At 33.0% G+C, this 27,925-nt stretch overlaps 1 protein-coding gene across 1 annotated transcript in view; it reads left to right on the top strand.

The window, feature by feature from the left end:
* mtt (mangetout) overlaps positions 1 to 27,925 on the top strand; it is a 750,264-nt gene that overhangs the window by 601,917 nt on the left and 120,422 nt on the right. The window contains exon 9 of the mRNA XM_072543415.1: positions 15,120 to 15,253. Coding sequence (XP_072399516.1) covers positions 15,120 to 15,253 — 134 coding nt within the window. The remainder of the gene's footprint in view (positions 1 to 15,119; positions 15,254 to 27,925) is intronic.

Here is a 27,925-nt window from a genome sequence, read left to right as displayed (position 1 = left end):
ACTCACGTGCTTTGCTTCTTTGCTTATCTTTATCTTTTTAGTACGTTATATATCTTTTTCCTTTCAATTAAGATCATAATTTTCCTGTAACTGGACCTTACTCTTCGCATTTTTATACCCTTCTTACGTAGCATACTGATCTTTCTTAGGATGGAAAACTGAGATATTAAATTCGTTTCTAAAAATTCGTGAAAACATGGTGACATTCCCATAACTTTTATTTCCTTTTATACAAATTGTTCTTTAATCTCTATAGATCTCAGCTATTTGCTGACACCTATTTCTATGGATGTATTTTAACCGATCAGTCATTTTTCTACAACAAACTTACAAAAAAACACATTTTTAACAAACAGAAAACGCACCACAATATGGCTTTCGGAATAATGTGACAGTACTGTTGACAAGACCTACCGCTATTACTAAAGAATAGTCGTATAGCACATTAAATTTGAAAAAAAAAACGGGCGTGGCAGTCCAGCGGGACTGCCGGTAGAAGTTACACTTCTATACACGCATTCGCCGTTACAAATTTATTTGGGAGTCAATCTGCACAATCATTACATATGTAATGCTATAGGTAAGACATAGCAGAAAGAGAAACAGAATTAATAAACAACATTTGACCTGTAATTGTCACCTCGGGGGAACAAATAAGGGTCTAACCACCTTCTGCTGTCTCCGGGTGCTCTGTAGAGGCCTTCGAATATACTGTCGAGAGCTCCTCTGCTTAAGTCCATTTTCGGATTATGGACTTGGAAAATATTTATCTTCGGTGTCTTGCCTTGAAAAAGACAAGATATTTCTTACATGACAATTTCTTCGTCGAAATAAAACACCACACACAACAAATAAAAACATAACAAAGTTAAGTTGAAACAATTCTCAGCCACAGAGTATGGAAAATAAATGCAGGAAGCAGAGCCCCGAGAGCACTAAGCTTTCGGAGAGCCCGTGAGGGACTGACTTGGGTGACCTGAAAATCGCCAATATTTATATGCGCTGTTCGAGCGATAAATAGGGATTTCCAGGTCAAGAGCCAATGGGAAAATTCGAGGCGGGGCGATGCGCATCGAAATGCGTACTAGTCCACAGACTATGGCATTCAATGACATAATAGGAGTATAGTAAATGAAGGATTTAATCAATATTTTGATGAAAATGTATATTTTTATTTTCATATATGTATGAAAGGAGTTGAATGCAAAAATTTTTTTACACATACTCTGCAGTAAAATTCATTGTTTATTTTGTTAAAATAAACAATGAATATTAATATAAAAATACAATACAATACACTGCAACCTAATTCAATAGAATAATACAATACAAATTAAAATGCAATATTCATAAGTATTTAAAAATGACAATAATATACATAACTTTTCTACTTACGCATATATGTTTAATTTATCATGTAAATAATATTAATAAGAAAGTCCTCCCCGACTGGGAATCGAACCCCGGTCTCCCCCGTGACAGTCGGGGATACTGACTACTATACTACCGAGGACATGACACTAACGTATTTCAAAATTGACAGTTCTGGGTCATACAGTGATTTATTGAGATTATTATTTTGAAATACAAAAGACTAATATAATTATGAAATGTTTATAATTATATTAGTAATAAATAAATATCATCAATAATCAATAAATAATACAAAACATATCACATAAATAATAATATAAATAAATATTTTATTATATATATAATATTATATGTATATATATAATATATATAATATTAAATGTATATACAAAAGGAACATTTTTATATTCAAGAGAGGAAGAGAGAGAAAACATATCTGCTGTCTCTCTTTTACTCATTATCTTACATATGTAATGATTTCACAGATTCACTCCCATACAAATTTCCAACGCGAAGCGCGCGTATAGAAGTATAACTTCAAAAATACATCTAAATATTACTGCAATACCGTCATAGTGCGTTGTTACACTGATGCTGAATAGAGTTCTCCAAAAATAGTTATGACTATAATAGACATAAGTCGCTAGCTAGCGCTTATATGACAAAATATCTTTTCGACAGTGATGCTGACGAAAGTTTAACAAAATACACATCTAATGCAACAAAATGAGGACAACGATAGCTCAGCAGAAATCAAAATAAGAATAGAAAAAGCCAGATCCATATTCACTAAAATGAAGAGGGTGTTCTGCGGAAGAGATTTGAGCCTTGAAATGAAACTTCGCCTGATGAGATGTTACGTACTTTCTGTGCTGTTCTACGGAATGGAGTCATGGACGTTGAAAAAGATTGATACCAAAAAATTAGAGGCATTTGAACTGTGGATGTATCGCAGAATCCTGAGAATATCATAGACCGAGAGAGTCACAAATGTCGAGGTCTTGAGAAGAATGAATAAAGAAAAGGAAATCATATTTACGATCAAAAAACGAAAACTGCAATACTTGGGACACATTACAGGAGGCGAAAGATATGAACTGCTTCGAATAATTATGCAAGGGAAAATAGCAGGAAAAAAGTCCATAGGAAGAAGACGATACTCCTGGCTAAAGAATCTACGGGAATGGTATAGCTGTAGCCACAACGAATTGTTTCGGTCAGCAGTTTCGAAAATACGTATAGCCCTGATGATCGCCAACCTTCGGAACGAAGATGGCACTTGAAGAAGAAGAATGCAACAAGAATTTTAAAAAAACACTAAATTTCGACTTGTGACGGTGTTGTTGCCAATGTGCGAATCGTACATAATACTATCTGTCCACATGGGATCATCCAAAGAGTTTTAATCCAAAGGCTACAAACTACACCTTGTGAGTCCAGCTATTACATTATGTTTAATGGCCTTATTTAACAAATCAGTGTATGACCTCTTAATTGATTTTCTCAGAAAAACAAAAATAAATATTTAGCACAAATAGCCTAAAAAATTTTGAGGTAGTCACTAAAATACAATTGATCCGCACAAGTACATATTATTTAAAAAAAAAAGGTATATTAATAGTTATTTAACCAACAAGTGTATTAATAAGGGCGATTAATAATTGAGATATTTTAACACGTGAGCGAAGCGAGCACGTTAATGTTCGAGATTGTTAATCGCCATTTTAATTCAAGAGTTCGTTACAAAACTTTTCCGTCGACCGTACTTTTTAGAAATAAAGATATCTTAGTTTAAATATTTATTTACTTAACGATAAACAACAATTTTTTCAGCTTTCATTGACTTTATTCAAAGTTTCCTTAGTGGTAGTTTTATTATAGTAAACATTATTATTCGAAATGGTTCAATTACTGAAATTAAAGGAAGATATTGATAAATTATTATCTGCTGTATAGCATTTTGACAAATTTATATTTAAGTCTTCTTGAACCTCTGTAAATTCTGTGATAGAAGAAGTTAAATTCTGGTAGAGTTAAATTAAACTCTTCGTCAATATCCATCCTTTGATTTTTCAAATACACAGAATTTTAAACAATAAAGTAAATAATGACATACAATGACAGATAGTACTAACAGTGGCTACTTCATTTTAAATTAATTTTTTAGTGGGAATATAAATAGGTATATGTTTGGTTGCCTACACCACAGGTCACTGCCAACCACAGAGCGTTTAATTAATTTATGCAAGCAATGTATGTTATGTTACCTATAATAAAATCGTTCATTAATAGAAAATCATTCATTAATAGGGATCATTAATGAATGATTTTGAGGGTGTTAAAATTGATCATAAAAGGACGGTCGACGGAAAAATACTTTTTCATTACGCATATATTTTTTGCGACTCGCAAAAATTTCTCCTAATATATTAGTTTCTTTTGTATAAGATTTTTATTTCTTCTCCATACTTTTTATGATAGCTTTTCAAAGCTTTCTTGTAAAAATAAGAATATTAATCACACATTTACGGAAAACTTCTTTGTAAGTATATTATTGAAAGTGCTTTCAGATTTCTTAGTCCCGTTCTGTACATAAATATATTTTACTCGAAAGAAGTGACGGAATTTACATTTTATCCAGTGACATTTCAAAATTGTGAAACGTTTCGAATTCTTGCAATCTAAATTTTTTCGTATCTCAAAGAAATAACAGGAAATCAAGATATGCGATATGTCGTGTGGGAATTTTTCAATAATATTCATAGTTGTGAGTATTAAGAGCATCTTAATATGTAATATGGATATTCTAGCTCAATTGATAGTGTACTAAGTGTGATTAAATGTGAATAGATTTTTGTGTTCTATACAGGGGGTTTCAAAAAAAGATAACCGCGTCTCTAGGGTAGGTAAAAAACTGAAAAATAATTGGGGTTTGTTTAGTAAAAAATTTTTGTAACGCCATCCGTTTTCAAGATACAGAGCGTTGAAGAAAAAAAAATTTTACGCATTTTTTACGATTTGGCCGAAACTACTGGCAACATTGTAATAAAATTTTATACGAATATGTTTTGGAAGCTGATACATCCCATGAATTTGTTTTTATATCTGGTTCTCATAGAGGGCGCTAGTTACACGGATCGTACTAAGTATTAGTCAATATAACTTTTATAAGGGTAGAATTATTAATCAAAATTTCAAGTAAACTTAAACATCATTCATATTTACACGAAAAAGTACTCTTGGTAAAACTCGATACTGTGTACCGTTTTCGGAATATTTTGATTTGAAAATTCTGAAGTAATAATTGATGCTGGTAGTAACGATAAAGTTCTAATAGGTATACCTCTATTTTCTCCAAGTGTGTCATGGAAATCTGACATTTATTGATTGTTATGACGATAAATCAACAATAATTAGAGTTTTGAAACCTTGTTATTCGTAAAATCAAATCAAAATATACTCAAATGTTGAATACACTGACATTTTATTAACCTTAGGCGAATATTTAGGATGTTCTAGTGCAGCTGTGACACGTTATGCAAAAAAGTTTCCTAGAAGAAACTTACCAAGTAAAAAAACATTTAGAGCCTTTGAACGACGTTGTCGAGAAACTGGGAATGTGAGACCAAATAAAATAAATTCTGGTAGACCAAGAACAACAAGAACAATTAATAAAGAAAATAATATTTTAAATTTACTTGATCAAGATCCAACAGTTAGCGTAAGGAATATAGCAAGACACACAAATACTTCTTCTTCAAGTACTTGGCAGATACTGAAAGAACAGCAATTACATTCTTATCATTACAGACAAGTCCAAGAGCTCTTGACAGATGATCTACCTGTTAGAGTGGATTTTTGTGATACATTGCAACAAAGGACAGCCCACAATCCAAATTTTTTAAAATGCATTCGTTTTACGGACGAGGCCATTTTTACGCGACAAGGTATGTTTAACTCCCATAATGCACACTACTGGTGTGATGAGAATCCACGAGTCAAAAGGGTATCACATTACCAACACTCATTTAAAGTTAATGTTTGGGCAGCAACTTTAGGTAACAAATTAATAGGTTATCATATTCTACCTGGAAATTTAAATGGTGAGATGTATCTTGATTTTTTAAACAATTCCTTATTCAAGATATTAGAAGATTTAACGCTAAACGAGCAAAGATCTTTATTTTTTTATGCACGATGGAGCTCCACCACACTTTGATAGAAGGTGTCGTAATGGGTTGAGTAATCATTTTCCGAATCGATGGATTGGTAGAGGTGCAGAAGCTCCGATTCATTGGCCTCCTCGGTCATGCGATTTTAACCCTTTGAACTACGCAGTTGGGTCGTATAATAAGGAAAAAGTCTATGCGACAGAGGTAAATTCACGCCAAGAATTGGAAGAAAGAATTCAACGTCAATTTAATGACATCATAGCTAATCCCCTACCGTTTAGAAGGTTAATGGAGTCTTTAGAAAAAAGAATAGACTTGTGTATTCGCGAAAACGGAGGGCATTTTAAACACTTACTGTAATTGAATTTTATTTTATGTTCTTAGTCATTAATTTAATTTTCTTCTTGTGAGTTTTGTTTAATTACTAACTATTTTATACCAGCATCAATTATTACTTCATAATTTTCAAATCCAAATATTCCGAAAACGGTACACAGTATCGAGTTTTACCAAGAGTACCTTTTTCGTGTAAAATTGACTGATGTTTAAGTTTACTTGAAATTTTAATTTATAATTATACTCTTAAAAAAGTTATATTGACTAATACTTAGTACGATCCGTGAAACTAGCACCCTCTATGAGAATCAGATATAAAAACAAATTCATGAAATGTATCAGCTTCCAAAACATATTCGTATAAAATTTCATTACAATGTTGCCAGTAGTTTCGGCAAAATCGTAAAAAATGCGTAATTTTTTTTTTCTTTAACGCCCTGTATCTTGAAAATGGATGGCGTTACAAAAATTTTTTACTAAGCAAACCCCAATTATTTTTCCGTTTTTTACCTACCCTAGAGACACGGTTACCTTTTATTGAAACACCCTGTATACGAGCCCCTACGAAGTGGACTACATCATCTGCGTACGCTATACATTGCTGTTTATAGTGGAAAATAGTACTCGTAGTTTGGATCTTACTTTCTGTCATTATTGCCTCCAAGACAAAGTTAAACAGATCACTAGAAAGGGGGAAACCCATTGTTTTAATCCTCTTGTAACCGAAAACAGATTTGACATACTTCCTTCTATTTATTGTTTGTATTTGTTAGCGACATTTTCAATAGTTTTATCAAATTTTTTGGTATTCCTAAATTTTGTAGAGCTTTATACAACTTTCCTGATCGATAGAGTCGTACTCCTGTTTAAAATTAATAAAGAGCATGTGGAGTGCTAGGTTTTATTCGTAACTGATATTTTGTATCAATTTTAAGGTAAATATTTGATCCACTGTCGATCTTCCTGCTCTAAACCCTCCTTTGTATTCACCTACTATGCCATTTTCGTATATTTACTGCATATACTGCAGTATACTGCATCTCTCTGGTATTTTCTCCTCTCTCCACACTCTCAGTATCAAATTGCATAGCTTTCTTTAGAATGTGGCCCTCCTTCTTAAAATTTCCGCCGGGATTCCATTCTTCCCTGCGCTTTTACCGTTTTTAAGCAATTTTATTGTTTCTTTAATTTTCTGTTCTGCTGATTCCTCTAAGTACTCCTCATCATTATCCTCTGATTGGCCCATTGCTTAAAATATTGTGCTCATCTGTTTAATTTCTCTGTAGTATTTCCAAGGAGCAGTCTATTCCTATAAGAAATGTTTTGCGTGTTATTTTTTTGTCTGTTTCTCTTTACTTCTTAATAGAAATTTTAATGTAATGGCTCCTCTATTGTTTTTAATTTTCCTTCCAAATATTCACTCTTTTTTGTCTGCAGATTCTTTTAGCTTCTTTCCATTTCGTCATTTCGTCACATGTTCTATAATTGTTTCTTGGGTTCTATTATTGTCTTTTTCCAACTTACCATTCGTGCTCTTTTACATTCCTCATCGAACCAGTCTTCTTCTCTCTTCGCTCCTGTATTGCCTAAGCAAACGTTAGCTGCTTCTGTCATTAATGTTTTAATTTTACTCCATTCTTCTTCAAATGTATGAGACATTAAGTTATCTTCCTCTAATCTTGCGTTAATCTCATTTTCTAACCTCTTTGCCACTTGTTGGTCATTAAGTAAGACCACTTTATATCTCTTTCTGTTTTTTTAAAACATTTAGTTTTACAGGTAGATCTTGTTTAAGTTTGACTATTACCAAGATGTGATCACTACTGGCATCTGCATCTCTATAACGTCTGCAATCTCTGATAGGTCTGGCATGTTTATTTTCTCTTAATACGTAATCGATTTGTCATCTGGGGATATCCACGTAACTTTAAATACGTCTTTATGGTAGAATTGTGTACTTATTATCTTCATTTTATTCTCCATTGCAAATTCTATCAATTTTACCCCGTTCTGGATACTTTCTTGGTGTAAAATTTTTTGTAATTTTATGGCTCGTATTTCGGTACTTTCTCCAATATTTCTGCTAGTTTTTCGTAGAATTCGGCTGTAATTTCTATATCTTTTTCCTCTGTGGGCGCGTGTACGTTCATATACCTATTTTTCTATACTTTTCATGTAACCCTAAGTAAGATATTCTGTCTGAGATCGGTTGAAAATCTTCCACTAATCTTTTGATTCTATTATTTACCATAAATCCAACACCGAAGTATCTTTTACCCCTCAACTTTTAGAGAGTGCTCTTCCCTATTTCTAATATTTCATTTGATAGTTGTTTTATTTCTTGCAACGCTAGCACGTCTAGTCCATATTTTCCCATAATATTTGTTTTTTAGTGACCCTACTTCATATGTACTTGTGACGTTCCACATCCCTATTTTCAGCTTACTTCCTGTTTGATCTCCAATATCCTTAAATATTTGTTCGCTATTTTTGTCATCCACGTATCTTATCCCAGTTTCTAAAGGCGGACTTGCTTTTCCTTTGATTGTCATATTAAAGATTGTAATATTGTTCTTTTATTTTAATACTTTTGTCTTTAGATGATATCATGTATGTACATGTACATTATATCTATGTTTTAGTATATTCCTGTTATTCACAAGTGACATATTCTGCCTGTTATTGACCTAATTCACCTGCACTATACATGGTGATTTAATAGCTAATCTAAATTTAAACTCAAATAATATTTGCAACTATTTTGACCCAGGGCTACAAACTAACACCCTGTTTACTAAAACGCTATTAAATTTAATTAAGGATAGGTAGTACGAAATAAATCATCTTTGTTAAGACCTTTCTCCTGCCACTTTGGTTCATTTGCTCGGTTTAGACAGCCAAAGGCCTGCGCCGTGCAGATAACTTTCATTACAAAAGCCAAAACTCATTATTTAGAAACTGAAATGCAGAAATGGGACTTCAAGCAATATTGGAAACAAAAGTAAAACACCAACTAATTCTTAGTCACAGAGTTAGTTTAAGCTGTCGGTTTCTATAATTAGTCTTTCTTGTAAAGAAAGTATTAGAAAATTTGTTTGTAGGTTTTACTTAGACCTTGCTTTTTGAGTACTTTAAAAACAAAATAAGTGACTAATCAATCTAAAGCTGGTAAGTTTTTAATTAAAAGCCATTCTAATATAACTTATTATAGTTTATTTTTATGAACGAGAGAGTAATTAGCATAATTTTAACTGGTAGCTCCGACCACTCCATGGGCGTGCTCAAGATTAATTGAAAAATTACTTTGAATAATTGAAAAAAATAAATGAATTATTTCAGTGTTATAAAGTGTTATGTGTATGTAAACAAAAGTGACCTCTTTTATCACACACTATATTAGAACTGACTGGCCTACATTAAAAAAGGTTTTAAAAATTCACCTTTTTTTTTAATTTTTAAAAATTACAAAAGAGAAAAAGAGTTTTTAAAACCGTCTAAGATATGTTAAATAGATGAATAAAAATATTAATATAAAACGTACAGCTACTTGTTACAAATCCAAATCAGATTCAGAAGATGAACTTTCAGAACCAAGATTTATAATAACTGGCTCGATCATTTTATCAGTAATATTGTCCAGCTTCCACATTTTTTCCTCTTCTTTAATAGTGTGATTTACTGCCTTTTCCCAGTTTTCAGGTTTTACATTATTTACGGCCTCCAAAAACAACTGTTTAACATCATGAATTTTAAAAGTGGTATTTTTTCTTGAAACTTCACTCTTTATCTGTGCCCATACCAGTTCAATCGGGTTTAATTCACAATGATATGGTGGGGATCTAAGTACTGTCATTCCACGATTTTTGGCAATTTCATCAATTTTGTATTTTTTAAATTTTTCTTTATGAAGGGCACACAACGAATAAAGTTCCTTTCTTATAGATCCGGGATGGTACGTAATATTTTTTGAGCTCAGCCAATTCTGCAAGTCTTTTTTTAACCACTTGGTTGTGGGCAGTCCTTCTATAAGTCTGGAGTGATAACTTGCATTATCCATTACTATTACACAGTTCTTAGGAAGAAGATCTATCATTTGTTCGAACCATTCTTGAAAGACATCAGCGTTCATGTCTTCATGGTAGTCACCAGTACGAGTTGATTCAAAAGCTAATAAACCACCTTCAACAAAACCGTCTGAACTGCCAATGTGTACTATTATCAGCCTGCGTCCCTTTCCTGATGGTGGGTTTAAACCAGTAGATAAGTTATTTACAAAAGCGTGCCTTTGACTTGTAACAGTTTCATCCTGCCAAAATTTATTTGGTGTATGACCCTCGTTGATCCATGTTTCATCAAGATAAAATATTTTTCTTTTTTGGTTTCTCATTTCCTTTATGGTTCTTAGAAAATGTCTTCTCCATATGACAATATCGCTTCTTTCTAATAAAATAGACTTTCTGGGATTCTTTTTCCAGCGGAAGCCAATTTCTTTTTAAAGTTTCCATAACGTACTTCGACTCATTTCTGGGTAATCCTTATCATCTCGAACTGAGACAAGAACTTTATCCAATGTTGGAAATTCTTGTCTAAAGAAGAATTCATGCACTTTCCGTCGAAGTCCTTCTTTAAAATGATATTCTATTTGAAATTTTGGTTTCCCTGGAGCATTACGTGGCATTTGAAAACTACCACATTTCTCTTCTTTAATAACTCTGTAAATCGTAGATTTCCCAACACCAAGTGTACTGCTAACTAACTCAACGGTCTCATCAACACTTTCACATAAACGTTTGTCTGTAAATGATTTTTAAAACAATTAAATATTAATGTTTTTTCATTAACTGTTAGAGGACCAATTTTTCGGCGTTTACACGGCACTTCCAAATTTTCCATAACACTAGTATACACAATAAACTGCACCTTGCAACTGAAGAACCTACTTTTAGTGAACTGTTAAGAATTTTGAATACGCCACTTGGACCTTCCTATATACAAAATGGAAAAACCCACTATCACATTTTCTGTGGAATAAGTTTAGAAGGTAATTATCTAGTCAATTACTGTCGTAGATTCCTGGAATTAAACAATTAAATGTTTGATTGTTGAAACCCTTACTTCGTGGAATGCACTCATTTCAGATAAAATAAAACGTTTTATTTTATCTAAAGAATTAAACTTTATTTTGCAAATAGGTAGGTACTTATTAAACTTTTATTGGTTATATATAACCAATAAAATAAACATCTTACATTTCTTGCAAATTCATTAGTACCTGTTAACCTCCATCACTCCGACACTGGCAACCTTATTTAGGGATTACTAACCCTCACAACTATTGTATTCTATTCTGCTCCAACCTTTATACCTGGTGGTCATACTCAATTTAAAATTGTTTTCCTATATACTTCTGTAAACTTGTTGACAAATATCTGTTTTTCATTGAGTCGCCCGTATCAACAGTTTAGGGATTTGAATACATAATTTATTGTTTTATTACTCTCTCATACATAAAAATACACTATAGTGAATATTTATTAAGATATCAGATAAATCTTTTATATTTGTTTTTTCAAAAATAAAAGTTTTAATACAAAATTCATGGCAAGTTATGATATAATTACTATTAACAGTAATAGTCCAGTCAGTGTTATTTTCTTTTTTAATTTTGACCATTTAAAGCAGAGCCTGTCTGGCTCAAAAAAGTCATTACTTAACTCTAAATGTAAGCAGACAGACAGAATTTAAGTTTTTTAAATCAAACTTTGATAAAATCCTAATGCATGTAAATAATTCAATATTATTTTTTTTTTTTTTTTGAAAAATCCAATGTTTTTTCCGAGCACTTTGAAAAAGTCTTTCAACCATATTCTGCTGAAAATAACTTCGATATTAAAGATACAGTAAAAGCATTTATGCAAATTCCACATCAACTAGAACTACCTGTTCAAAATTTAACCGTTAACCATGCAAAAAATCTGCATGATACTACTTAATTAGTGCTAAAATTCTGAAAGACCTTTGGTATAAGAGACTGAGGTATTTGGCACAAATTTGACGCTTTTGTGAAAGGTAGCCTTATTTATACTAATCCCTTAGGAAAACCTGCTAAGCAAACAACAACGTAATTGACAGATACTTTACTGACAAGTCCATAAGAGAAAAAGATACCAGCATCAGTTTGTCGCAGGGTGTTCCGCAGGGTTCAGTACTAGGTCCCATCCTGTGGAATGTCCTGTACGACGGGGTGTTAAGGCTACAGATGCCAAGGGGATGCACTCTTATAGCTTATGCTGATGATCTCGCACTGGTTGCGAAGGCAAGTCAGAAAACGGGCATGGCTAATGCAGCTAACACAGCCGTGCGTCGCATTAGTAGGTAGATCAGAGAGAACGATCTACAGCTAGCGCCTCAGGAAACTGAGGTGTTAGTTCTCAAAGGGACCCGGGAAAAATCCTCCCTTTGCTTTATAGTGCAAGGTGTGGAGGTTGCAGTACAAGTATCTGGGAGTCTGGTTGTCGGAAGGTCTAAGGTTCGGAGTACACATCCAAAAGACAGTAGAGAAGGCAAACCGAAATCTGGAGTCGTTGATACGGCTGATGCCAAACATTGGAGGCCCAGGAAGCACCAAAATAAAGGTGCTAAATGGAGTTTTCCAGTCGGTGGTAACCTACGCTGTCCCTCTGTGGTGTAGTGTACTAAACACTGCGAAATACGCTAAGCTGATGGAGAGTTCGCAAAGGCGAATGCTTCTCAGGGTATGTAGCGCATATAAGACAGTTTCAAATGAGGCTCTATATGTCATTGGAGCGGTGATACCGATCGTTTTGTTGTGTAAAGAGCGAGCGAGGATGTATGCGAGGAGGATGGGTGTAAATATAGATGAGAATGAGAGAGAAAAAACGATAGTAGAGTGGCAGAGAGAATGGGCAAATGATAGTGGAAAGGCAAGGTGGACGAAGGAGCTTATTCCTGATCTGAGACCGTGGTGGGAATGTAAGTTCAGGAAACTAGACTACTTCCTGATGTAGTTTCTGAACGGACATGGCAGTTTTGGCACCTTCACAAATAGAATACTGTACTGTTTGTGAGGTATCGGACGCTCCGGCCCATATTTTTAACTGTCAGAGATGGGCAAATGAGATGGGAGATTTCGAGAGGCGAATGGATTTCGGGCTGGATGAAAGAAACATTGAAAACATAATGTTGAGAGGAGAGAAAGAATTTAAACAACCAATTTTTAACGAGTTTTTACCCACATATTTAGTGGCTCAATACATGTATACCTAGTGCACTGATGATGGAATATGGATTCCGAAAACGTTTTGTGATATAGTCCGATTAGGTTTTTAAATTATATACCTGTTATAAAGGATTTTTAATAAAAATTTTTGTTATATATGGTATACAGCCAACTACAGGAACTTAGATTCCTTGTGGATTTTACTCACATAATAGTATCCGACATTGTAAATAAAAATTGTTCCAAGGTATTCAGATATACTTTTATATTTCTTTCTAACCATATTCTCCGTTGCGAGGACTTCTGTTTCATCGACACATAAAGACTCCAGTGTATTTTGACAGGAACTTTTACATAAACCATTTTTCTTAATATTTTTAAATTATTTTTTGCAAACATAATTCATTATTGTATCTATACTTGGAAACTTCCTATTTTAAAATAACTTGCGGTATTTTTTTATATGCCTTTTTATATTTAATTACTTACTCGTTTCATAGATTGTTTTTGATAGAAACATTTTTTTAATATACGATTATATTTTATTTTTGAAGTTAATTTATCCATGAGCTTCCTCTAAATATTGGTTTTGCATTTCTGTGATTGAATGACGTAAACCCTGAGATTATTTACCAATTTGAGCTAGCCCAAAAAAATGTTTGTTTCATTAATTAATAATTCAAAATAAATATACTTAAGTAAAATTTTTTATAAACAAATACATTAAGAAAGAAGTAGAAACAAAACAATATATACATATAAACTTCAACTAGAATGACCTTATTTAAATATTTAATTATGTCTATTGCAATATTTGGTAAATAAATGTATTTATTAGTATAATTTTTATTTCAATATTTACTTTATCTATCAGATTTTTTATACTATTTTTTTACGATAACATCTCCATACGTACGTATCCTTTCAGCGTCTGTTTCGGACATCTTATCTAAAATCTATTTTTATGCCAATGCCCGATCCGTAATAGCCTCTAAAACAAGTAACCGTTTATTCAAAAAGCCTTTCGTTCGAGGAAATCGATTGAAATTTGTCTGCGAAATTTTATTCGGTTTCGCTCCACCGGTTTTTTGCCCGGAAAAGTGGCCTGTAGTTGACAAGTGAATCGTGCTAAATAATTACCTCTTCGCTAGAGTGGAGCTGATAAAAAGGAAATATAATAACGAGATCCCAAAAAATTGACTTTCTGCATCGTATATTTTTCGAAATTAATAGGTGAATTTTAATTGGAAATAGTATAAGTGATATGTAGATACGGATCATAAAGTATACAGTGTATTTTACTGTGAAAGATAAAAGCTATAGAACGTAAAAAACGTTCGAAATATCGTCTTATAGTTGGTGTTTTTTCTGATGATATTTTTGCTGCTGTCTTCACTGGTTGCTTCTCCAAATTTGGTCATGATTGAATACTTAGACACTTCGGCAAAAACGACTCGTAAAAATTACACTAAAGTAGTAAGAAATCTCTATTGGAACCAATAGACTTCCAAAACAATGAAGATATTGATCACGTAGATACAATTAAATGCTTAGGAGCTTGTTTACTGAAGATTTAAATCCAGCATTAGAAATTCCATCAACAATACAATAATCAAAAACAGCTTTTTTGAAGAAAAGGAAATTTCTGGATAACCAAAGACTCAATCTACAAATCCTCTTTCGGATGGTATTCTACTCTATTTCTCTTTATGGTGATAAAGCTTAGGCTGCTAATGTTGACTTAATGTGAAGAGCTGCAAGCTTTTGGAATGTAGCTTTTTATGAGACTTTTAAACATACCATGGACAGATTATATTATGAACAAAATGAAAACAGCGTACATAGATACTTTTAAGAAAAGCAGAAGGTAGAGAAGAATTTGTAATGGTTATAGCTATCATTATTTTTAAAAAAGATAAATATATTTTTCTTTTATATTAGCTATGAATATATATTTCCTTTTTCTTATTTACACTTACCCTAATATTTTGTTACAGCGATCCAGTTTAAAGTTGGTCAACCAACACCTCCTGAATCTGTTTGTAGTCTTCCATGTCTGCGGGGACAAGCAAAGAAATACGTAGAAGGCGAGAGTTGTTGTTGGCATTGCTTTAACTGTACTCAATATCAGGTAATACATTTTTTTACTTACACAAAGCCGCATCAAAATTATGTGTAAAGATAAAGTTACATAAACTTATAGATCAAGAAATTAAGTTTTATGAAATTAATCTTTCTGGTTAACTATTACTTTGGTGAAGGACGACACTTGTATGTTCAACTTTTGTATACACTAGACTCTTATGTCTGATTGTGCAATGAAAAGAAATTTTGTGATTTATGAAATCTTTAATTCACTTTCGAAATTGATTTTTGCTTCACGGTTTCGGTAATTTTTTTGATATTTTTATGAAAATTAAATGTTTTATATAAAATTGTCTGCTTGCTTACATTCCTGCCCACTCTAGTTCACCTTAAACAGTTTTTCTTTAACTAAAAAAAAAACAGTTGTATTTTTTGTAGAAATGAGAGTTTTTTATCATCTTTTTTGTTTACGTGACATCCTATCACCTAGATCTAGCCTTAAAGTTTAACTATATATTTTTTTCTGCTAACAGCAATTTTTCGTTCAAAATATGAGAGCATAAAATTCGTATAAATTACCGAGTTGTATACTTCCAGCCTCCGTTTTCTCTTATTTATGGACACATTCGATGACAAGCCATTTATCGTAAATAAGTCTTTCGGTAATAAATTTGACGTCCCTCTTTTTGCCTGCTCTCTTCAATTTTTGAAATCCCTCTTAACAACGCCACCACGCGCCATCGTTAACATAAAATTTGTCTTTGTTCTTTGTGACATGACAATATTAGAAGGTGAATTCAATTAGCATTTTAAACCAGTTATTATGTTGTTTTTAGGAATTTATTATGAAGGCAATTGGAACTGTTTCAAATAAACAAATGCGCACCCGCATGTTGTTCTATTATATGAGGAGCAACTGACAAAACGTATTAAATCCAAAATATATGATTTTGTGTTATCGATAAAAAACCAATTGTAATAAAAACTTTACTAGTAACATTATTTTTGACAGAGAGTTGGAGCGTTGTATTCAATTTCGGAGTTTCCAATTTGTAAAGCATTCATTTTGTTTGACTTATCTCAGTTTGCTGAGATAGTGTCCTTTATGTTTATTTTGTTGTAGCTGTGTAAAAATGTAATTTATTTTAAATATGCAATCATCCTAACTGATGGTAAGTAATCTGTACTCAATTTTATGCCTAATTATAAATTGTAGTTTACATTTTTTTTTTTTTTACAAATTCGCTTCAACTCGAAGGTTATTAGCGAGAATCAGATTTACAATATTAAATATATTATATATTAACAAAATTAATAGCTTTTAAGTAGTTTAACAAATTTGTGAATGAACAATTTGCACCAAGTGCTTCCTCTAAGTTTATTGAGATACCATAATTGATTCTTGCTGTGGAGAAAACTGGACAGTCTACAACAACATGTTTCACCGAGAGTTTAAGGTTACACTGCTCACATTTTAGTTCGAATTCTTTAGTAATTAAGAACTTGTGCGTGGCACTGGTATGACCTAATCTAAGACGAGTTATTGTCACTTGATCCCTTCTTTTAGTGGGGAAACATCTCCATGGTTTAATGTCCGGTTTAATATTCCGAAGATTGGACACTGAAAATTCCCATCGGTTTTGCCACTCACTTCGGATCCGCGATTTGATAACACTTGAAACATCACTAGCTATCACGTATTTCAGAATAATAGAGTCAGCTGAATTGACGGCTTCACGCGCACAATTATCTGCTTCTTCATTACCTCTAATATCATTATGTGATGGGATCCAAATAAAGATTACCTCCTTATTATAATTTTCTATCTCTATCAGATTTTGATTTATTTTTTCAAGAATATGATTCTCTGTGTGTCTAAAAAACACATTCGAACAATGAATTTTCGCCACACAAAATTTGGAACTGTGATGAATCTGGTTTTACAACCGTCCTTGTTACTCCTAAAATAATTGGTCCAAAAGGCATAAAACAAATTGGACAGATGACAAATGGAGAAAGAGTACAGAATATTACTCTAATTGCGGCAGTAAATGCCTCTGGTACTCATATTCCACTTATGATGGTATTTCCTAGAGTATATTTCAAATCCCATATGTTAAAAGGAGCTCCTGTAGTTCATCTGGCTGGTCTATTGAGTCACTTCTTTTGCAGTTTCTAGAGCATTTTAAATGTTATGTATAGCCATCTATTGAAGGATCAGTTATTTTACTTTTTGATAACCATGATAGTCACTTTAATATACCTGTGTTTCAGTTTTGTCAAAACAATGGCATAACATTGGTTACTTCCATCCTAGTGGAACAGCTCGTCAAGCTCAAATGTTGAGATTTGGAATAAGTAATATGTTTAATTTTGCTTTTTTTCTTTTTAAAAATAATTTCGTTTGAATAAAATTTAGATCTGAAAGAAGCAGTTTATTTATGCTTGTCAAAAATGTTAACCCTATTTACTGTTTTCATTTTTATGCATTTTAAGGTGTGATATATTTATCTATCTTTATTTTTACATCATTTTGGTAACTGAATTAATGTTCCAAGGTACAATACTAGGAGGCCCAAGGAGACCAAATTGTACCTCGGTCCATTCTACACCAAATTAAAAATGATTAAATTTATGTCTTAAACATATTTCTTTAAACCTTTTAAATACATTGGTGCTTAAGAAACATATTGCTAATTTGTTATGGTAAATCCCAACTCAATACGTTAAATAGTAAAATAATTACAGGTCATTAAAAAAGTATCCTAAGGTACAACACTTTCCCCTAATGATAATTTTTAAATTATTCTCCAACATTTTAATAATGTTTTATTCGTTAATAAAAGTTACGCCTGCGAATATAACAGGCAGTATAAATTCAAAATGTAGATTGTATAAATTTCTTTAATCTTGAATGAAAATAGAGACACAAGTTAAATATTGGAACGTTAAAGTCGAATGGTAAATTATACGGTTCTCATTTTCCACTTTACTACGCTTACAATGTCTCGAAGAGCCATTTTCTCAAAACATTTACTGTTTTATTGCTGCGTCTGGTCTCCAAATGTGAGTTTAACATTGAATTAAGCTGATAAAAAATCTCCCAATATCTTTGCTTCTCTTCATTACGGTCGCGTTTCATTAAAACGTGTATACTGTCACACTGTCAAGGAATAGTTTGTTGCCGTTTTCAAAATCACTGTTGAAAACAATTCACCAATTGATATACATAAAATCACTGTCTATTTTTGGGGAAAAAGACACAAGTTAAATATTGGAACGTTTAAGTCGAATGGTAAATTATACGGTTCTCATTTTCCACTTTACTACGCTTACAATGTCTCGGCGAGCCATTTTCTCAAAACATTTACTGTTTTATTGCTGCGTCTGGTCTCCAAATGTGAGTTTAACATTTAATTAAGCTGATAAAAAATCTCCCAATATCTTTGCTTCTCTTCATTACGGCCGCGTTTCATTAAAACGTGTATACTGTCATACTGTCGAGGAATAGTTTGTTGTCGTTTTCAAAATCACGTTTGAAAACAATTCACCAATTGATATACATAAAATCACTGTCTATTTTTGTGGAAAAACAGTAAAAGAGTGTTAAATCAATATTTATAAGTTCAACTTTGATTCCTTTGATTAACGCTAGAATACTAACATTATTTTTTCCTTTATTTACACTAACCATCGTAAAATTTACTAGGCTGAGAAAAAAAAATGTGGTCACTGAAAAAGTATTTTATTTATCTTAATTTTACAAATTATTTGGAACAAAGAGATGTTTCTAAATCCTAAAAATCAAAAAAAATCATAAATTATACATTTTAGAACTACACTGCTGACTACAAAGGGCGCGATGTTCACCACAAAATGTACGTCGGCAGTGTTTGCAATGATGAGTTGTGATTCGACGTTTTTAGACACATGGCGCACTGGCAGCTAATCTGAAACGCTCAACGTAGGTGGCGCTTGTGTAGTTGGAGGTCACGTCAACTCTTTAAATCAATTTACTTGTAAGTAAATATTGCGGTTATTTGGCTGTGTGAATTTAATTTGAGAAAATAAAATGCCTCAATGTTGTGTTGTGCCTTTGTGCTCATCGAAAACATCAGGATACAGGTTTCCCAACGATATTTTGATGACAAAAAAGTGGATTCTAGCAATAAAAAGAAAAAAATATGTGCCGACAATAAATGCACGTATTTTTTAAAATACTTGATGTTTTTCTGGAATATTTAGTTGCAGCCATATTTACTAAGAATTTAACAGGGAAAACCCTATAGTTGGCTGTATGCCATAGGTATAACATATTAAGTAAAGACTTCTGTTGTATGTTTTTATATTAAATTAATTTAATATACTAACGTACAAAAGAAGTCACCACTGTTACGTTACATGATTGTATTAGCTCAAACCCAAATACAAATACTTCACTATAAAACTCAGATGAACATAAATATTTTTATTTTGGTCTGAGCTATAGAAATAAAACATTAAGAAGATGATTAATATTGTTTACCTTTCGATAAGGGCTTCCTTTTTTCCAGTAACTTTGGTATTTCTTCTCCTTAATTCGTTTTTTTACGCACAAACAGTCCAATATCCGTATTTTTCTGTCATAATTTATTATTTATTAAATCGTAAACAAAAACACCATATACAAACTTCACGAACTGTCATAACGTTAACCATAGATAAATAATATTATATGACGTTGACCCCCAACTACACTAGCGCCGCCAAACGGCGTACATAGCTGCCCTTTTGACACAATAGGGCATATTCGTTCCTGCTGCGGCTCCAGTTGGCCAATTTATGCGATGCTGTAAGGTTTCGTTAGTTGTTCAGAGAAAAGACCATAAATTTTTTTCTGGTGATGGTTTTTTTTAGCTGTCGTTATTGGGTATAATTATAAATTATCCAAGAGTTTATGCAAGCTATATTTATTATGCCATAGAACAGGCAAGGGGACCATCTTTTTGTTTTTCTGGAGATGTTCATGTTTCCGCACATTCGGTCAAATGTGTCTACTCCGTACTTGGTGGCATTTTAAAATTTAATGATATCTGACTTTCCAGTTGGATCACATTCTACTGGACCGTTGTGGATTGTCGACAGAGGAAACACAGACTTATTTACTTTTGTCTTATAGAATACCACTGTTTTTTCACTTTCAAAGCAAAATAAGGAATGAGAAATTTCACCATTTTTAAGATTTATCATCTTGGGAGGTATTTCTCCTATACTTTGCTATATAGTACCAACTATAGTTAAATTGTAAGGATGTTTTAAGAGCTCTGATGTTAGCAGTAATGACGTAAATCAATCCATGGTATGATAGGGTTTCTTCCGTACACACCTTGAGTTAATAGTTTTACATAATTGATGGAGATACGTAGAGGACGTACTGGTATATTTCACAGGAACTAACAGGCAACTCGACCAATTTTTATCGTATATTAATTCACTTCCTAGTCATATTGAAACTAGAACTTCTCCATATTTCATAAACCTACCCATACTGACACGACTATACATAATTCATTATCCCATCCCACACAACATAAATTGGCAGCCTATCATAGTATGTAACATAAATTAACAGAAATTCCGATCTCAAAATACAACTTTGAGACAGAATTAAATATCATTAAGCAAATAGCAGTAAACAATGGATACAACGAACAAACAATTAATAAAATTTTAAATCAAAAACTACACAAGAAAGCCCTGAAATTAGTATTTCTACTACCAGAGAAAAAACCCAGTACCTTCTGCTCGAATACATAAACAGGCAAAATATCGACAAAAATCGCCAAATACATAAAAAAGAAAGGAATAACACCAGCTTTCAGAACAAATAATAACCTAGGCAAATATAATAAAAACAACAAGAACCAAAATAAAAAACACTTACACAGTGGTCGGTACAAACTTAAATGTGGCGACTGCCCAAAAACTTACATCGGTCAAACTGGTAGAAATTTTAATAAACGAATAGCAGAACATTAAAGGGCTTTCAATAATAAAAAACAGATTCTACATACGCACTTCACCTTCTAGATCATAATCATTCTTTTAATGACGAATTTAAAATTCTTCACATTCAAAACAAAGGCCTTAAACTGTCTTTGTTAGAATCTATGGAAATCAACAAATTAAAAAACGCAGAGATAATTCTGAATGACCAACTTGAGACAAACAGTTCTCCCCTCCTCAGCCTATTTCATTAGAGACTATAAAGTGTAAAAGCATGCCAAAAATAGATCACTTGAGAAAGGCAATCAGCCGAAACAGCTGTAGTGATAAGAGTTTAAAATAAATTTTGTGGATATTTTGAAAACAAAATTTTCAGTGTTTTATTGTAACAGTTTTACATAATATTCTCCTAGAGGCAGTCTATTGATTTTAGTTCAATTTCCCAAATACAATTCTGCATCGAACATATATTTGGTAGCTACCTCACACAGCATTACTATTTTCAGTCCATATGTGGCTGGCTTGTTAGGGATATACATCCGGAATTGACATCTACCCCTAAAAGTCAGTAGCTTCTCATCGATTGTTAGGTATTATCCGGGTTTATAGGATGTTTTACAGTTCTGTATAAGATCATCCCATATTTCACGAATGGCTGCTAATAGGTCTGTTTCTTTTCTGTTCGATCTAGACATTTTATCAACAAAACGTAAAAATTCTATAAGAAATTCAAATCTTTCTTGGCCCATTATTGCTTTATATATCGCATCAGAAATTTTGTCATCAAATATTTGTTTTGTCACTAAATGATTGTCTTTTTGGCCAACAGCAAAAATAAATAGTCCTAGGAGTGCATGCAATTTGTCAATATTTACTTTTGAGTTTATGAATTTTTCGACTTTATATTTTTGTGCCCTATGGGACTCTGGACTCGTAAAACAATGCTAAGCATCTAAGAGAGTTTGTGCTTCCTTGGTTTTAATAAAAGGGCCTTGAACAAAATGTACGAAGTAACGTTTTAGAATTTTATTAGCGGCCTTTGGTTGAGAGGACCATCTGTGTCCATTTTTACCTTACCAAGTATGTTGCTCTTTAGATGGTAAGTCATGGTCGGAATCTGAGCTATTTTTGCTTGATGGTTCTAACTCTGATTCAGATGGAGTGAATGCTTCTAAAACAGCATCTTCTGTTTCAGATTCACTTTCTGATTTATCAGATTTGTTATCCGATTAATCTAGCTAAAGTTCTTCAAGGCACAATTGCAACTCCTTCTGCGTGAGAGTTCTGTGCATGTCTCTATTTTTCATATTTATATTTTACACTAAAAACAAAAACAGAACTGATAATATCGTTATTTCTTCAATTATAACGGTATTACTTCTTCTTCTTCAAGTTCCCTTTCCGCTACGGAGTTTGGCAATCATCATTGCTATTCGTATCTTTGAAGCTGTTGCTCTAAATAATTGGTTAGATGTGCACTGGAACCAGTCTCTTAAATTGCGCAGCCAAGATATACGTCGTCTCCCCACGCTTCGTTTGCCCTGAATCTTTCCTTGGATAATTAACTGGAGCAATCGGTACTTTTTCCCTCTCATCACATGACCAAGATATTCCAACTTTCTTCTCTTGATGGTGATCAACAGCTGCCGTTCTTTGTTCATTCTTCGAAGAACTATACTATTTGTTATTTTGTTTTTCCAAGGTATTTTCAAAATTCTTCTGTATATCCACATTTCGAAGGCCTCTAGTTTATCGGTATTGCTCTTATTTAAAGTCCAAGACTCCACTCCGTACAGCAGTATCGAGAATATGTAGCATCTAACCAATTTCATTTTCAGGTTTAGGTTAATGTCATGACTTCCCAGAATGTCCTTCATATTAACAAAAGCAGCCCCAGCCTTTTCAATTCTAGTTTTTATTTCTTCTGTTATGCCATTATTGTTATTCAAGCTTGTTCCCAAATATTTATATTTGTGCACCCGTTCGATTTCGTTATTGTGAATATACAGGTTTGCATTCAATCTTTGTTTTTTTGAAATAATCATGAATTTCGTTTTCTTGACGTTCATTGTTAACCCTTTCTCTTCACTAGCTGTGACTACCTTGTTTAAAACGGCTTGCAGGTCTTCTACTGTCTCCGCCATTAAAACCGTATCATCTGCGTATCTAATATTATTAATTGGTTGGCCGTTAACTTTTATCCCAATCTTTTCTTCCTCCAATGCTTTCTTCATAATTTCTTCCGAATAGAGATTAAATAGCATTGGTGACAGCACACATACTTGTCTAACTCCTTTTTTAATTTGAATTTTATTTGTTGTGCTATTTTCGATGCGTGCGACTGCCTTCTGATTATAATATAGAGTAGATATTATTCTTATATTGCGAGTGTCTAACTGTTTAGCTTCCAAGATCTCTAAAAGTTGGTCATGCTTGACGTTATCAAACGCCTTGTTGTAATCAATGAAACAAGCAAATACATCTTGATTCACAACGAAACACCTTTGTGTTAAGGTGTTAAAGGCAAATAATGCTTCGCGAGTTTCATATCCCTCCCGGAATCCAAACTGAGTTTCTCCGATATCTTCTTCCAATTTTCTGTAAATTCTATTGTAAACTATTTTGAGGAATATTTTTAAGGTATGGCTCATCAGACTGATCGTGCGATGATCACTGCACTGCTTAGCATGTGCCTTCTTGGGAAGAGGGACAAAGGTTGATCTTAGCCATTCTTCAGGAATTATACTGTTTTCATAAATCTTGTTAAAGAAATCTACTAACAAATGGATTCGATCTTCGTCTATCAACTTTAATATTACTTACCTTCTTAATATTTACGAAGATGGGTTCATTTGCAGGCACTTCACTTGTAGTGTAGGCGTAACTGTACTTGTAAAACGTTTCGATATACACTAATGTAAAAATAGATGAGCGGGCGAAAGATACTGGCATACCCCTTCCACAATATCCTACAACAACGACATTGGCGTCGAAAATTTTCGATCGTTAGTATTCTAGAATGAAGTTCTTTTAAGATTCCCCTTTTTCTTCCACAAGCTTTCAATGTATATCCAGTAGCTTGTGATCATATTATACCAGGGAAGTACCGATTTTTCGAAGATACCCTTTGATACAGATATTTAATAACTGCTTGTGCTAAATTTTGTGATAAAAATATGTAGTAAACAAAATATGCACAAGAATAAACATCATTTTTTATCTACAAACAAAAAATAAACAATTATGATCGCTATTTTTAAATACAAAAGGTGAATACCGGTAAATTAGATGAAAAAGTGCACAATTGTTGTTGAATTATTGCAAAAATTGTGGAAAAAAGGGTGGAATTTTTGAAAATTACTAAAAGTTTTTTAAAAATGCACAAATACTCGAATTTCGCGTGGGAATATGAACAATATCACATATGGATAAGTATTTAGCTCTAAAAATTTCAGTTATTAGAAAATTGAAATTATTTATCCCAGAAAGCTTTTATCTACAATGGTATTATGCATAAACTATTTGATCTACTGAATTCTGAAAGCATCAAATTAAAAAAAAGTTTCTGCTAAATATAGTCTAGGATCTAGGGGAGGTTAAGCCACGTCTTTTTTATGTTTTCTCATGCGTAGATTCAATTTTTCGTACCGGACTGAAAACCCGTCAAATAATTTGTTATGAACAATTTAATTGTTTAAATTATTCTTCTTCTTTAAGTGCCGTCTCCCGATCGGAGGTTGGATATCATCATCACCATCTTTACTCTATCTACTGCTGCTCTGAAGAGTTCTATAGAACTGCATTTAATCCAGTCCCTTAATTCTTCAACCATGACACTCTCTTTCTTCCTATACTACTTCTTCCTCTTATCTTTCCCTGTATTATCCTTAGCCTTAGCAGTTCATATCGCTGTCCCCTCATTACGTGTGACAGATATTGTAACTTTGTTATTTTTATTGTGTTTATTATTTGCCCATTTCTCGCAATACTTCCGTGTTAGTTTTCTTCTGTGTCCATGCTATTCTAAACATCCTCCTGTAACACCACATTTCAAAGAACTGTAACTTATTTATGTGTTCTTGCTTTAATGTCCAGCTTTCAAGTCCATATTGCAGTATCGAAAACACGTAGCATCTCAGTGCTCTTACTCTCAGTTCTAATCTAAGGTCTTTGTTGCAGAGAATTATTTTCATTTTTACAAACGCATTTCTTGCTATTTCTATCCTGACTATTATTTCGGTTGTTTGATCATTATTGTCTGAAATCCAGGTTCCTTAGTACTTGTATTTATCAACCCTTTCTATCGGTACATTTCCCAAATGTATGTTTGTTGGTATATTTGTTTTCTTTGTTATTATGATGTATTTGGTCTTTTTTATATTTATTTTTAGTCCATATTTTTCACAGAAACTGTTTGTGTTGTTTAGCAGTAATTGGAGTTGTTCAGCAGAGCTTGCCATACTTACGGTGTCATCTGCATATCTTATGTTGTTAATAGATCTTCCGTTAATTCTTATTCCTTCACTTTGAGATAGTAATGCTTCTTCAAAAATGGCTTCACTATATACATTAAATAGTAATGGGGACATAATACATCCCTGCCTAACTCCTCTACTGATTTCAATTTCTGGACTGGGTTCGTTATCTATTACGATTTGTGCTCTTTGATTCCAGTAGAGGTTTGTTATTATTCGTAAGTCCCTATGGTCTATGTTTTGTGACTTTAGAATTTGGACTAATTTTTCATGTCTTACTTTGTCAAATGCTTTTTCAAAATCCATGCATCTTTGAGCTAATACATTAAAAGCAAATAATGCTTCTCTGGTTCCTAGTCCGTTTCTGAACCCAAACTGACTATCATCTATTCCCCCTTCCAGTTTTTTATTTATACGACCATGTCTTATTTTCAGGAATAATTTGAGAATTTGACTTATTAGTGATATTGTTCTGTATTCACTGCAATATTTAGCGTTTATATTTCTAGGGATAGCACAAAAGGTGGAGAGTAACCATTGTTTCGGTATGTGTCCTGTTTTGTATATTGAGTTAAATAAGTCTACTATAATGTCTAAGGTTTCATCATTTATGCATTTGAAGGTTTCTATAGGAATTTGGTCTGGACCTACTGCTTTACCATTTTTGCTGTTTTTTAATGCCGTCTTAATTTCCTTTTAATACATTAAGATAGGACGTCTGAGGTGGGTAGGCCATGTAATGCGGATGGAGCAAACCGACCCAGCTAGAAAAACGCTCCTTGATAGACCTATTGGTCAAAGAAGAAAAGGAAGACCCAGAACAAGAATTCTAGATAACATAGATCAAGATATGGGAAATATGGAAATACGTGCTTGGCGGAGGAAGGCGATGGATAGGGACGACTGAAAAAAAATTCTTGGGGAGGCTAGGATCCACACAGGGTTGTAAAGCCAAAATGATGATGATTTAATTTCCTCTTTTAATATCTTTAAAACCATATCCTCTTCTACTTTTATCTCCATCTGTTCTGTTCTATTGTCTTTGAACAGTTCATTGATGTATTCTGTCCATCTTTTTAATTTGGCATTAGTATTCAACACAAGTTTCTCATTTGCATCTTTCAGTATTCCCGGTTTTCTTGTTCTATTGTTGTGAGTTAATTCTTTAATTTTTTTATGTATGTTAAAACTATCATGTCTTTTCTGGTATTCTTTAATTTTTGCGCATTCTTCTTTTAACCATTGTTTTTTCGCTTTCATAATTCTGTATTTTATTTGATTATCCACTTTTTTGTACATCTGATTATCTTTATTTTTATTATTGTATCTCCTATAATAGTAGATAAGTAAGGAGAGATCCCGGACACATCCTTGTCACAGTACGGGAGATCCTGACCACATCATATTACGAGAGATCCCGACCAACGTTGTCTGGGATTGTCAGAGAGATCCCGACCACATCCTTATCGCAGTGTTAGAGGGATCTAGGCCAACGTCGTTTGAAACTGTCAGAGGGTTCTATGAAAACGTATTATGATTATTCGTTGGCCCCATCGTGGTCCAGAATCGGCATACCGATTCCCGTTCAGGTGACGTGAAACGCTGTTTCATCAATAAGAAGTAACGACCCCCCCTTTCCCCGTCCCCCGGAGCCATATCTATAGTATCTTCGCTGTACGGGGAAACGTCCACTGATAAACTGCTATGCTTGCCGCTAGATATAGATCTCCAGTCATTAGCAAAGTCCATTGTAACAACGTCCACTGATAGACATGGTGCTACGCTCAACGCTGGAAATATAACAGGAACATATTTATTGATTTGAAAATGCAATGTATGTACCATTAGACATTTGAAACACATGGGTCAGACCTAGGTGCATAAGCAGAGCTTAAATCTAGTGATTTAGACAACGCGGCTAACCTAACATACAGTGTGTGCGTAAAGTATGGAATAAATTCGATATTTCCTACATAAAAAGCCTTTTTAAAAAAAATATAAAACACGTCGATTTTAAATTTAATGTTCTACTTTTTACAATAAAATTTCATTATACAAGGTGATACGATACACATTACAGTGATGACGTCATCGGCTCTTTTTTTAAATGTAACACCCTATATTTTAGGACATTTTTAGATAGATAAAAATGAGCTGATTCCAAAAAAGTATAATACTAAGAGTCTAACGGATATAATTTGAAAGATATGGGCTTAGAAAATACATTTTCATTGATTTATAATATTAATAAATTATAA

Source organism: Diabrotica undecimpunctata, chromosome 9, assembly GCF_040954645.1.
Source record: "Diabrotica undecimpunctata isolate CICGRU chromosome 9, icDiaUnde3, whole genome shotgun sequence".
NCBI classification, from domain to species: Eukaryota; Metazoa; Arthropoda; class Insecta; order Coleoptera; family Chrysomelidae; genus Diabrotica; species Diabrotica undecimpunctata.
The sequence above is the reverse complement of the archived record's forward strand: the minus strand, read 5'-3'. Positions and strand labels throughout refer to the sequence as shown.